The sequence below is a fragment of the Zootermopsis nevadensis genome, unplaced genomic scaffold (genome assembly GCF_977971745.1).
Source record: "Zootermopsis nevadensis isolate Lab colony 2312 unplaced genomic scaffold, Znev_1.0 Znev_ptg000022l, whole genome shotgun sequence".
Lineage (NCBI taxonomy): Eukaryota > Metazoa > Arthropoda > Insecta > Blattodea > Termopsidae > Zootermopsis > Zootermopsis nevadensis.
In genome coordinates, this window is record NW_028259154.1 from 21326620 (window position 1) to 21339620 (window position 13001).

At 39.3% G+C, this 13001-nt stretch overlaps 1 protein-coding gene across 6 annotated transcripts in view; it reads right to left on the reverse strand.

Moving 5' to 3' along the window:
* The window catches only part of lilli (AF4/FMR2 family member lilliputian), a 179281-nt gene that overhangs the window by 71439 nt on the left and 94841 nt on the right, over positions 1-13001 (reverse strand). For all 6 annotated transcript variants that reach the window (XM_022063304.2, XM_022063303.2, XM_087353948.1 and 3 more), the window contains one exon: positions 7372-7486. In XM_022063304.2, the coding sequence (XP_021918996.1) occupies positions 7372-7486 (115 nt within the window). The remainder of the gene's footprint in view (positions 1-7371; positions 7487-13001) is intronic.

Genomic DNA, 13001 nt, shown 5'->3' on the forward strand with positions numbered 1-13001 from the left:
AGAAACAAAATGAAACGAGTAACTTGTACCAAAAACGTAGGAGTGTTAAGGACAAACTACGTCATTACATGCAAAACTATTATGTGCTCTTGGGATAAAATAAAATTAACAAATTATAGTAAGGTCGTGTCTCTCAATCTGTCCGTCTGTTATCTCCGAAACTGCTATATGGATTCTGACTAAATCTGGTACTGGAAATCAACACGCATGGTATTAATTGAATTTTGTTTCGTCTTGGTACAAGTCACTCTTGTTTCCAAAGCTCAGATTTATCATTTTTAAATGTTTCATCGTATAAAAAGTGCATGCATCTAGTTTAAAATCAAAACTCTTACTTTAATACTTTTTTCGATACAGTAAACGTTTAATGGTAGAAAACATGGCGAAATCGCCATAACTCTCTGCAATGTTATTTGTAATGTGTACGAAAATCATCATGCAACTGCCTCAAACCTCCTGTTCCTTCACACCTATTAGCCCAAATATTTTCCTTGGCACCCTGTTCTCCAACGCTGTTATGTAACGAAGGACGAAGAGTTTACTGATGCTTTAATTTCGCATAAAACCCTCTTAAATTAACACACGAATCATTTCAAACTCGTATTCACTTCCCGCAACCTGTTCTTCAGAAGTTTACTTTTATGGGTACAGTACCAGTACTAATGAGAACTTGAGGGTGGGATTCCTTCTCCTATTAAAGCAATATTCAACCCTGTTGTAGAGTTCTCCACGATACAGCTCGTAACTTTTATAACACGCTCTTCCACAGTCAAACAAGGTTCTCTACGAAGAAGTTGCGTTTTGTAACAGAAACTTGGAACACTTAAATGACCACATTAAAAGTTTGTCCTTGTGAAATCACAATCACTCGTGGTCTAAACTATCCATTTTAATCACAATTATATCTGGTGAAAAATAGTATAAGTACTGTATTTCGCTAAAAGCCATTTATCCAGAGCGGACTTACAGCTTGCGGACTGTCGAACAAAAACACGACCAAGGTAAAGGATTGAAACCCAATATTAGGCCATATAGAAAGTTCGCCGCTTCTCACTCACTCACGTAAGAATATCCAACTGGCTGTTAATCAAATTTCTAATAGCCAGGTGGATGTTTAGCAGAAATAAGGGCGAATGACCTCCGACACGTGCCTCATGCTCCGGAACAGTGGCGGAACTTGGGAACGGCGAAGGGGGCATCAGCCCCAAGCGCAGACATCAGGGGGGAACACCGATCAGACATAAATATCATTCAATTGCAAAGTTCGCGGCACTGTAATCTCATTACTCTCAAGACCGTCAAGACTGTTACATTACTGCTGTTGCACATTTATATAGTTATAAATTGAATAACATGTATTTTATTAAAAAAATACATTAATGACAGAAATATCTTTGCAACCAGAAACAGACTAGTCCAACACCCAGAAAATGTATTAGTTTGTTTCAAAAATCTTTCTATCCACATAAGTTAATTAGCAACCAAAGTGACTCATCTACTACAAGCAACGAGGCAGAACCGGCGAGACGTCTAGCACGACTGCCAGGTTGGGTACGAAACTTATGATGTCATTGTGTGAGGCGGGCTAGACTAATCACAAGTGTACAGGCGGACAACGGGAACAGATACACTACGATAAAGCGACCCAGATAACAAGTGGAATAATTACAAACTGATCGGACAATATGACATAATGAGTCAGAAGAAAAGAGCATGTCTTGTCCTGTTACCGAGTGAGTCAAAATGTCTCTTGTGTGAAACAGAAGAATCTTCATTCTGTTGGGACACAGACGTTTAAAAATTGACTTACGGAGTAAGCGTGCGAGAGGAAGACTTTTTTAATTGAATGACAGCAAACTTTTCTCGAATTTAATCTGCTCCCGATTCCTTCTTCAAGATAACTGATTAGTTACGTCCACATTTTGGAAAGATTTATTAACTAACTCCATGAAGCAGAGCTTTCATTGAGAAGCTTATAGTCGCTCAGCTAAGCAAGACATTTTCCGCCTTTAACGGAACATAAAGGCTTACTGTTATGTTTAATTTTTACGGCAATCACTGTGGGCAAAGGAAAATCCCATTCCACAGCGCGAGTGTACGTGTTTCAAAACACGTTTTCTGGCACCCGAACAATTCTGGCCACAGGAAAGAAACATTCCCTCGCAGTCTTAATCAAATACGCAAGGAAAAATTTATCATGACGGAGTACTTAAGTACTGATTAGAAATCACGTTGACAATCCAGCTAAACATATGGTGCATGTGATTATTGAAAAGTTGATACTCAAATGGTTAAATTTCTGCTATTATCGAAACATTACCGTGCCCGGAAAGCCTGCATTCCGACCCAATAATTGACCAATAAATGAATCCAGTCCATACCTTCACACCATATCTCCGAGTTTTAATATGCTCATCCCATGCATAACTAGGTCTGCCAAGTGGTCCAACGTCTTGTTTCCGATCAAAATTTTGTACACACTTCTCTCATTCCTCACAATGACACCAACGACCCCCGACCCGATACGTTCTAGAGGTGGTAATGAAGAGAGAAGTCAGTCGAGAATCGAACTCCGGGCGTTCGATCCGTAGTGAATTTGTCCCAACTCATAAACACTACAGCAATGTTGTTACTTCATTAATAAAATCCAGTGCCTTCATTACATGCTGTAGCGAATGCATTTACAGCTGCACTAAATAAATGGGTCATGAAGGAACAGACACGTGTATGCACTTGCACCAATCGACCGCTCACGGTTCGATGCAATGGTCCTGTTCTATAACCTGCTGTTCTGAGTATCTACCTTTTTAATGACGTTGCCAAATACAAGCTGAGAAGTTATTAATATTCTGCTTTCCATTGTAGCTGTACTATTGGTCAGCAACCTAACGTAGATGACAGATGCTTAGACCTATAGATCAAGATTATACAAGCCATTGGGTATTCTGTTTCTTCAATGCAGCAATGAAATTTGGACGAGACACAAAAGGAAAAAAAAAGTATGAGGTATGGACTACAGGATACAATGGTCTCGACCTCAAGCGAAACAAAAGCATCTTACAAGGCCTCAGATACTGAACATAACTCCGCATGGGGAAGTAAGGGGTCACTCAGACATTGAGGAAACCCCCCGCCTGCTATAGACACCGAAAGTTCCACAACTGCCATGGTTCACACTCGAGTTTGATGAGTTCAGTTTACGAAAACCTCCTCTTTCGATACCCTTTTCTATGCAAGCCCCAATTCGCACAACACAAATTCGCATCCCCCACATTATATCAGTTGACCCGATGCGAACATACAATTAACTACACTAACATTCCAGTAACAAAACGCGAGGAATCAACTCCCAGCACCAGAGTCTGCACGCCTTTTCAACTTATTACGAGCTATCGGCACTTGAAAGCAATCTACTTCACCACTAACTTTTTTTTCACGCCCCCCTTCGTCATTCAAGTATTCGCCTTCAAAAGCGGAGTCCTTTCCACAGCTGTGTACACATTTCTTGTTTCACCTACAGATCCGCACGTTAAGCGCGTCATTTCTTTATGTTTCAGATTTACAATGAGGTTCAGTGAAATTTAACAACACAGATCTGAATTACAAAGCATTTGCGATCGGCATCGTGAAGTTCGTTTGCTTTGCATACGGAATGAAATTAATGACGATAATTCATGGCATGGCGACAGGACATTACACAAAACACGATAAAATGGATAGAATATTATTAGACTGCTGTTTAGCAACATTTCTGAAACATATTTCCCATCAATGATTAATGCGTTCCGTAATGAAATAATTTGTGAAAATGAAGTGTATTCCAGATTGTCACGAAGAGACTATTCTGTTGTTACTCTCTGGCTTCCTTTGAGGCTGTAGATTTAATTTCTAAAACTACATTCGGCTCTTCGTAATCGTTTACAGAGTATAGCGGTTTCGTGGTACTGAATGCATTTGCCTTCCCTTGGAATAACCTCTGTCCTTCAAGGAAACGAAAGGAAAGGAGAACAGAGGACGGACTCAGCTTTTGTAGATAAGACGTGCAAGTGTTCAACTGGCGATAGCGGCTGCCTGCTTGCCACTTTTGTTTGTTTGTTTGTTTGTTTGTTGATGCAATTAGACTTCAGTTTCAGCTGCTTTGATGTATGTTCTGCAGTAACCTTAACATACAACAAGGACTATACCAAACAGTAAACCAACTAATAACATGTAAAGAAAGAACTAGGAAAGTTATGAAAACAAAACAAAGACCTACCGATATCACATGAGGAACGTGAAGACAAAGGTGATACCGTCAACTGCTGATGCAACTGGAAGCCTATCGCGATCATTTCAAAATCAACTAGATGACGTCTGTCACCTGAGGAAAACCACGACAGCAGGAAACTACGTTTGGAATCGAACATCTAGAACGTCCCTCCCACGTCTGCTTGATCTGTTTCATACAGTTAACGAAGCCTCAACAAAACATTCTTCACACAAAACGTTCTTGTGTTGCTATTGTCTGACAGGCCGCGTCACCTGCGATAAATGTAAAGGAGATAAGGGCCTACTATAGACCGATCAAACCAAGTCAGAAATCTTTCTTGTTGGCTACAACATAAGAGGATCGGAGGGAAAGAGGGAGGAAGAATAAAGGGCGGGAAGTTCAAAACAGCATCCAATTAGTACAGCGGCAAGTTCTGTGTAAAGATAAACGTATCACATAGTGGTAATTCAATTCAATAAACTTAATTGTATGGGACTCCCAACTTTGAAAATTCCAATCCCTCTTCACGTACAATAGGCTGACGATGTCCATGCAAATCAGTTGCTTACCTAACGTACACAATGAAATATTATAAAAAATACGTAGACATTCCGTCAAAGCAGCATCAATGAAAACACTCCCTCAAATTATCTTTTACCTTGTCTAGAGCGTTTCATAAACGCCGTATCCATACATACAACAGTTTGTTTAACGAGCGTTCAGTTAATAATTTCCCGCAAGGAGGCATTTGTGAAACAAATATGACTTCTTGTTCGATATGCGTAATGAGTTTTCGCTACAACGGAAACACGCCAAGCCACAATCTCTCTCGCCCCTGGCATATCCAGTCACCATCTATGTCCTGTAGTTACGTTGCGTGCACTGCAGTTTTTCTGAGCTTTAATTCATAATACCTTAATCAGGCCTATCTTCATTTAAAATTAATTACTGTTCGACACAATTAATGCATTCACAATTTATTTAACATTATTTTCTATCACATGTGTTGTACGTATTACCTAAGGTCCTCGTAGCCGTAATTATTGCCTACAAATCCAAGAAAAATTAATTTCTAATTAACGACGACTTCCAAGAAATGCAACCAGCTAATTCTTAAAACAATGAATAAGTGAGGTTATTTGGTTGCAGGACCATAAATACAGGAACTAGAAATGCTCACAATATTACAGCTGGTAAACCAAAACAAAACAGGTCAATTTCGAGACATACAAGAATAATATTAAAATGGATCGTACAGAATAAAGGGCGAAGTTATAAGTCGATTTAAATGGCTCAGGATATGGTGCAATTGCTGACTTTTGTAGAAACGATGGTGAACCTTCGTGTTTCATAAAAGTGTGTAAGAAGGATATACGCTGAATTTATGTTCAGCAAGTTGTATTCCAGCGTTGCGCTAATCACTTTGCATTTGCGCTACTGACAAAGAAACCGCTGATTACAGATATAAACCGTAAATCTGATAAGATAAAAGAAATAAAGAAAGAAAGCAAACAGGAATGAGACGAGAAAAATCTAAATCAAAATGAGCGCGATAAAAATAAATAAGTTTGAAATCGTACGCATTACAAAACAATTCTAACGCGATCTCCAGAATTTGACCCTTAACCCTCACTAATGGAGCCAGTGACGTCGTACATGTCTGAAGGCAATGACTTCTGCGCAAGCTGGGTGTCTGGCGGGTAACGACGTCAGCACAGAGTACTCCCTCCCCAACCTACACGGTAAAAGTCGCCACAAGCACACTGAGATACGTAAGCTGAGAACGTATTTGTGCTCTTATGCAAAGTGGTACCGCAGATAAAAGCGTCCGATTTAAATGGAAACTGAAATGAGTCGACAATTTCCTCGCAAAATTTTCGGATATCAAATTTCATCAAAATCGGTTTATGTGTTCTTGAGTTGTATCGTGTATGGGGAGGATAGACGGACTGACGGAACTGAGAGATTTCAATGGCTGCTCTACAGCAATGTGAACGCTCCTAAACAGAAAATAAAGGAAAGAGATAAAGGTAAGAAGCAATATAAGAATTAAATTAAAGAAGTGGGAAGAAAAATAGGAAAGGAAATAAGGAGAAACATGGGGGGGGGGAGAAACCTAAAAAAGATTTAAAATAGAAAGAAACGACACGCAGAGACAGAAAGGGAAAAAAAAGACATGCAACACACTACTGACGTCAAGACCTGTTCTTAGATTGATGTCTGGAGTAGCCAGTGGACGAGCTGCTGACGAACAGCGAATCCTACTTAGTGAATCGGTGGGGTGACAGAAATGAAAGGCGCCTGGACACCTGTTCCACTACATCCCTATTGACCACAAATGGCACACAGAAGGGGGAGGGAGGCAATAGCTGGTCCTACCTATACCTGAAAAGAATCACCGCATTTACAACAAAGATAGGCATGTTTCGCGCAGTAGCCTACCTGAGCGTGTGCAACTTTCTACACTTCCACTCTTCTCTGGGCGAACGAAATTTGAAGAAGCGTTGTACTTAACGGGCCCCTTGGTGGACTTGTCGAGTAAACTGAATTACAGCCCACAATGATCAACGTGAAGACCTTAAAAACTGTTTAGTCATTCCTTCCCTGCCAGTTGACAACCCCTGTATAAATAGCAAGTTGTAGAACCTTCACTAAGAGAACGCTCCACTGAACTATGCCGTCAGCCTGTTCTGCCTACTTTTCATCTCCACAACCTATTTCCATAAGATCCACTTTTGTATACTTCTAACATACATTCAACTTTTAAGGGCAAACAAACATTTGTACGCAAAATATGTCTTTACGATAATCATCACATATGGCGACCCTGCGAGGGCTCTAGACGGGGATCCAACCCCATTCGTCTATCCCGTGGCCAGTCACCACGATAACTCTGTGTACTCCTCTCTGAACACTGTGGAGTACAGAAACACTCTTCTCACGCTGGGATTCGAACCGTAGCTCTCAAGCCGGTAACCAGTTACTTTTCTGACTGAACTAGCGGGCCTTATCAGTTACCTTAAAAATTAATTTGCAAAAAGGCTCGGATCATCTCTACATATTCCGTTTGTAGCATTTAATATGTCCACTTGAGCTGAAAAAATACGAGGCAGGTAACTTACTCTGACAGGCGGCCTGAAGAATGGAGCCCCCAGATTCTCGGCTTCGCGCTCTGACTGAGATGACATCTGCGCGCGAGCCTGGCGTTCCCGCTCCCTGAGTCGGTCGCGCTCCACGCTGCAACAAATATCACAAAACATATGATTAAACGCTTCACATACTGCCCTCGCTGGCCTCTCAATCACACCACAGACTTATCTGAGGAGTCGATTCTTTCTCATCCTCCTTACCAAACAAGCTTGACAAAGAACTTGAAAGTCTCTACCATCTTTTCAATGAAGTGTCTTTACCAGAGGAAATTATAGATTAATAATTTTATCTTTCTACGTCTTTCCCACTTGAATGTTATCAGCATTAACTTCAATGCCGAGCACTAGTCTGTTCTGTTCCAATATTCAACGCAAAAGGTTTATTAAAAGGTCGAAGATTTCAAGCAATCGAAACACAATTCAACGACCATCACTCAACAGACAGAGTATTCTTCCCACCTCATAAGTATGAATACCGAACTTGTAGGTTGACCAATTCGTGGATTACTTAAGACTCGTTTTCAAGACTAGATTCTCTATAATGTCCTGAGTGGTAAGTCCAATGTCCAAACGACTTAAATATAACGCAAAAGACGATCAGAAACACGCATTTTCGGCGACAGCTTTAATCAGTAAAATTATTCAGGGCCGGTGTTAGTATTAAGGAATAGAGGATACTTATGCATTAGCCGTTTCACACTTCCAAGCTCGAAAGTCATCTACATTTTTTTGCATATTCACTTCCTACCTCAAAGAAAACACAGCATGTCTCCGGTAAATTTATTAGCTGGTACATGCTGTTTAGCAATATAATCGCTGTTTATTCTGATAATCACAGGAAACATATAAATACACTGCGGACAGAATTTACAGTTACTGTGTATTGAAAGTAGGTGGTGGATAAGCAATACATGTGAATTCCAAAGAATAATTTCGTATATAATAGTGCACAAGTTTCAATTGGCAATGTTCAATTTTGATAATGTTCCTTAAGTCTGTTAAATTTTAATACCACACAAGGCACTGGTTTTTCTAATGCACATGAGCATATGTGTTAATACTAATAATATTTGTGGATTATTAGGCCTATTTGTTCTTGCAATCTGAGACAGCAAGTGTACCAGTCCTTGCAAAACTCAGTTACGTTTTATACATGAATTAGAAGAGATTAGAAACCACTTGTTTAGATTAAACGTTGCGGGGCAGGGAATATATCTGTAAAACTGCGTCTATATTCCAAATATTTTCATTATAGTTCAGCCACAGCTGTCAACTGCAAATAGACTTTCCTCGATCCTAGAATATGTTCAAATCAATTGCAAAAAGTAATGTTACGAGCATTTAACTGTGTTAATGGCTTGTACAGGGATAGCACCAGCATAAAAAGTAAAACAGTTATAACACCTTATGGTCAGTTGAAAATATTCCTTTGAAAGCAACGGATAAACAAACATGCTGGACAGATACCGCTCACCCGACTTTGTCTGGGGCATGCTACGTCACGAGCCGGCGCTAATGACATGATAACCAAGTTCTAAACTGACGTCACACAATACTTCGCGGGCATTCGAGCCACTGTGCTGCTGACAACGCCAGAAATCTGTCTTTGGTACCAGCTTACGGGAATGAAAACAACGTCTAAGAACAACTGATACTTGTGTTCATCAAAATCTTCCATTTGTACAAAATACCTGCAAAGTTTTTATAAATTGAATTTGCCTGGGTTTTTCTTAGACTGTCTGAAATAATTAAATAATTTATTACACCATAGCTCTTCAACAAAACCCGAACTTAATGCTTCTAACGAAATGTATGTCAGTTAAATCTTCTACACATATATTAAATAAGTAATAATAGGGCACTTTACATCTTAAGCGATGAATATAACTGCGAAGACAGAAGAATTTGAATAAATCTAGGTAATTACACAACTAAGCAAATTACTACAAATTTTCATAACCACATATATGAAACACTCGCAATTTGCTATCACAGATTTTCAAAACGTATCTGAAAACAAGCAGGCCACTAATAAAAGCTACTGCTGTTGAGTTCAGACGGATTAAAAAAAGTATGTTTCAAAACAACCAATGCACTGGTATAAAACTCCGTAACATGGTACAATTAAGTCTTGAGACGTGAAGTTATAATAATTCCTCAGTTACAATCCTTGCAACAAAATAGTTCCACCAACCTGTGGTCCTGTACTAGCATATCGGAAGCTATCAACGAATACCAGCATCGCCTTGGAAGATGGAGACAGTAAGGATCTCTGAAACGCTGGCAATGCAGCCTACATCTACACGGCGCCTCAATCCAGAAACAGGATTCAAATTAGCACTGAACCATCGTGAAAGTGTGAAATTTTCTACTTCTACGTTAATTATCATCTCTGCGTATTATCACAGACCAACAAGGACTCAATGCACAAATAAATGTACACATGACGAAATAAAGTGCCTTTAACTACATACGTTCCAAATCTGCGACATTTTTGGTGTATATTTACGAACAGTACACAGATTAATAATAGATTTCCTCAATAGATAAGCTGTTCGCTCTACGTTCGTGAGGTTCTGCACTCATATCAGCCACAGGAGTACACTACAATGCGAAGAACACGAAAAAATGGAATTATAATATTTCTATTTAATCTCTACCAGAAGTCTTGAGTCTGAAATGTTTAATGAAACACAAAGGAAAGATAATGTATCTTTTCTTGATTAGCTTTAGTCAACATTAGCCTTTGCATGTTGCTCTACATTACAAATTTTAGAACGCATTTCAACCTAAGAGTACAACACACAGTGGACAGGATGAAAGAAGTGAGGAAATTAATTTGTGCCTGCAATAAATGAAAATCAAGGACAAAAAGGAATGCAAATTAGAGAAGAACTAATTTAGAAATGTGTACTCCAATGAAGGAGACCTTTCCACTCTTGATTGCACTCATCCAGCCACTTGACAGTTTCCCTTGAGCACAAAGATTTGTCCGAAACATTTACAAGACGTCGACAAAAGTATTTCTTTCTTGTCAGGCGTATTTGTGTCTTATTTTTAATATAACACGACGGGTGACAACGTAACATGAAAACCGCACTACTTACAGCCTTGAGTTAAGGTAATGCGAGGCAACGCCAGTTTTTTCCGGCTTATTTAACTCTGATTTTCCATTTGCATAAACTAAGTAGTCGAATGTGAGGATGAGTAATAGATATAGAAGGAAGCAGTTGTAACACATTTAAGGTACTTTCCTAACATTTGCTGGAAACCTCCTAATACGAAGGAGTGCTAACCTCCGCACCGAGACGTCTGTGGGAATAAGAAGAAAGATAGGAATAGGACAGTGGTGAATAGCGAATGATTAGGAAGTAAATTACCATGGCATGTTTTAAAATAATATTCAAACAAACGCGTGGAGGAACGGAGAAAATTCGAACTATGTAGCTCTGGAACAGAAATCGCTACCAGCTAGCTATTACAGGGGTTATAAAATATAAACAAGTAAAAGCGATTCCAATCGACATGAGACTACGGAGGGATTCCCCTACAAACTCCTACCTATAGCAAATCATTTCACATAAACGTAGATGAAGAATTAGGTTTAAATTCTTTCATATAAATATTATTTTTCCTTTTTGCTTAAAGTACTATAAACTTTCAACCAATGATACGTCCTTAGGCCTATGAGTGTGATGTTCCATTAGTGTTATATCAAACTGTAGGTAGGTTCTGAAAACTTGTATCAAAGTTCGTTGTGACTTTATGAAAATTTTATTATTTTATTTGGTGTTCTGTCTGACGACAGGTCCATATGAACAGGATCCTTCCATCCTTTTCTCGGACTGGGACCTGTTCATATACGTTCTTGGCAGATGATCCAGAAGTGGTTTGCCATTGCCTTCTTCTGTGTGTGAATGGAGTAATTGTTGGGATGCCACGGAGGAAAACTCCGTGTTGCCTAGACCACGGCCTTGCCCAACACAAGTTATAAATTCGGGCACCGCCGGGAATCGAACCCGAGACCCCAGGATTACAAGGCCAGCGTTCTAACCGCTAGACCAACAACAAAAAACAGCCTCAAAACATGGAAAAGTTTCACATCAATGTATAATCAAAGTGTCATTTGTTCTCACGTGCACAAAAGATTCCATGAATTGATCATACTATCATTTCTAACACACGTATGGCTTTGCTCATTGTTCTGTAGACCTACTCTTTAATAAAGTGCTAATTGTCCGACGCCGCTGTCGTCATGATTACGCAACAATGCTGTAAATGGTGGGACAGCCCACCATGTTGCACTGCCATCAATAAATCTTTATGCCACTTCTAACAAAATTTAGCAACAGTATCACTCTAACAAAGCGGCAACAGTGTCTGAAGCCGGTGTTACGACGATTATTTCAATAGGTTATATAGATGGCAGCACAGCTAACCATGTCATGCTATTATCTATTTCCCACTTTGGTACTGTTTACTGAACGAGTTAGTCGTAAGCAAAAGAAGGTTATCAAACCGGAAATGGTGTTTGAAACACCAGTAACAGACGGAAACTGCTGAACAGACGGAGAACGTTTGCAGCACGATGCCTAATGACATCGTCAATGACAATGGAAAGTCCCATAAACCCGTACGAAATGTTCTCAAAGAAATTGCATCCTCATAACGCACTAACAATTATCTCTTTTTTTTCGTTCATGAATTTGTGATCAGTATGCATTATGTAAATGAAAATCTGGTAACTATCAAATGGTTTGCCAGGGATAACAATGTAATATTGCAATATACTACACAAAACTACAGAATTTTAATAAAGGTGAGCCTGAGAAATTTCACATAACCATTATATAAGCCCAAAATGCGGTTATAAGACTGACAATTTCCGATAGAACTGTTATGGAAATCGATAAACTAGTCAGCACTAGCATATTACCCAACTTTAGGTATGATCAGGCTCGACTATTAAGCACATTGCTTATTAATCACTTCGGTCCTTAGTTGAAGTTTAACCTCTCGCCAAAATATAACATCCTGAAAATAAAGAAAAGTTGAATATGAAAGTTCCAGGCACTTGCCTGGACTTCGCGAACAGAGGTTGCGTAATGTAAGCAGGCTACACAACGTTTCTGGGTTTCTTTTACGTCTTACCTATGACCTACATCAAGTTGTTTCCTTCTATTGAGCCAATGAGTAACTCCAAATTATTTTTAAACAGTTTACGTCTATTCAGATATTAAAAAAATCATTGTCATTACAGAACTTCTCTCTAATGGGCCCAAGAACACACAGTTAAATCTTATTCCTGCAAGAACCTCTATAATATTATCTTTGGGGTACCCTTCAGAAAATATCCCTGATTATATTGTGATACATGTACCTCAGCCGTGGTTTATTTGCCCTACAATAACAGGTCAAGGGCATGACTACTTTTACTGGACTTCCCTTTCCAATACTCACAGCAACTTTTTGGCCTTTTCAGGTGAATTTCAAAGTACACAAAAAAGTTTAAAAAAAAAGTTATCCTGCTATGCGCCATGTAGGTGCTCAGGAGGAGAAAAGTTTTAGCCCCCCACCCCACCCCCACCCATTGGACATAGGCT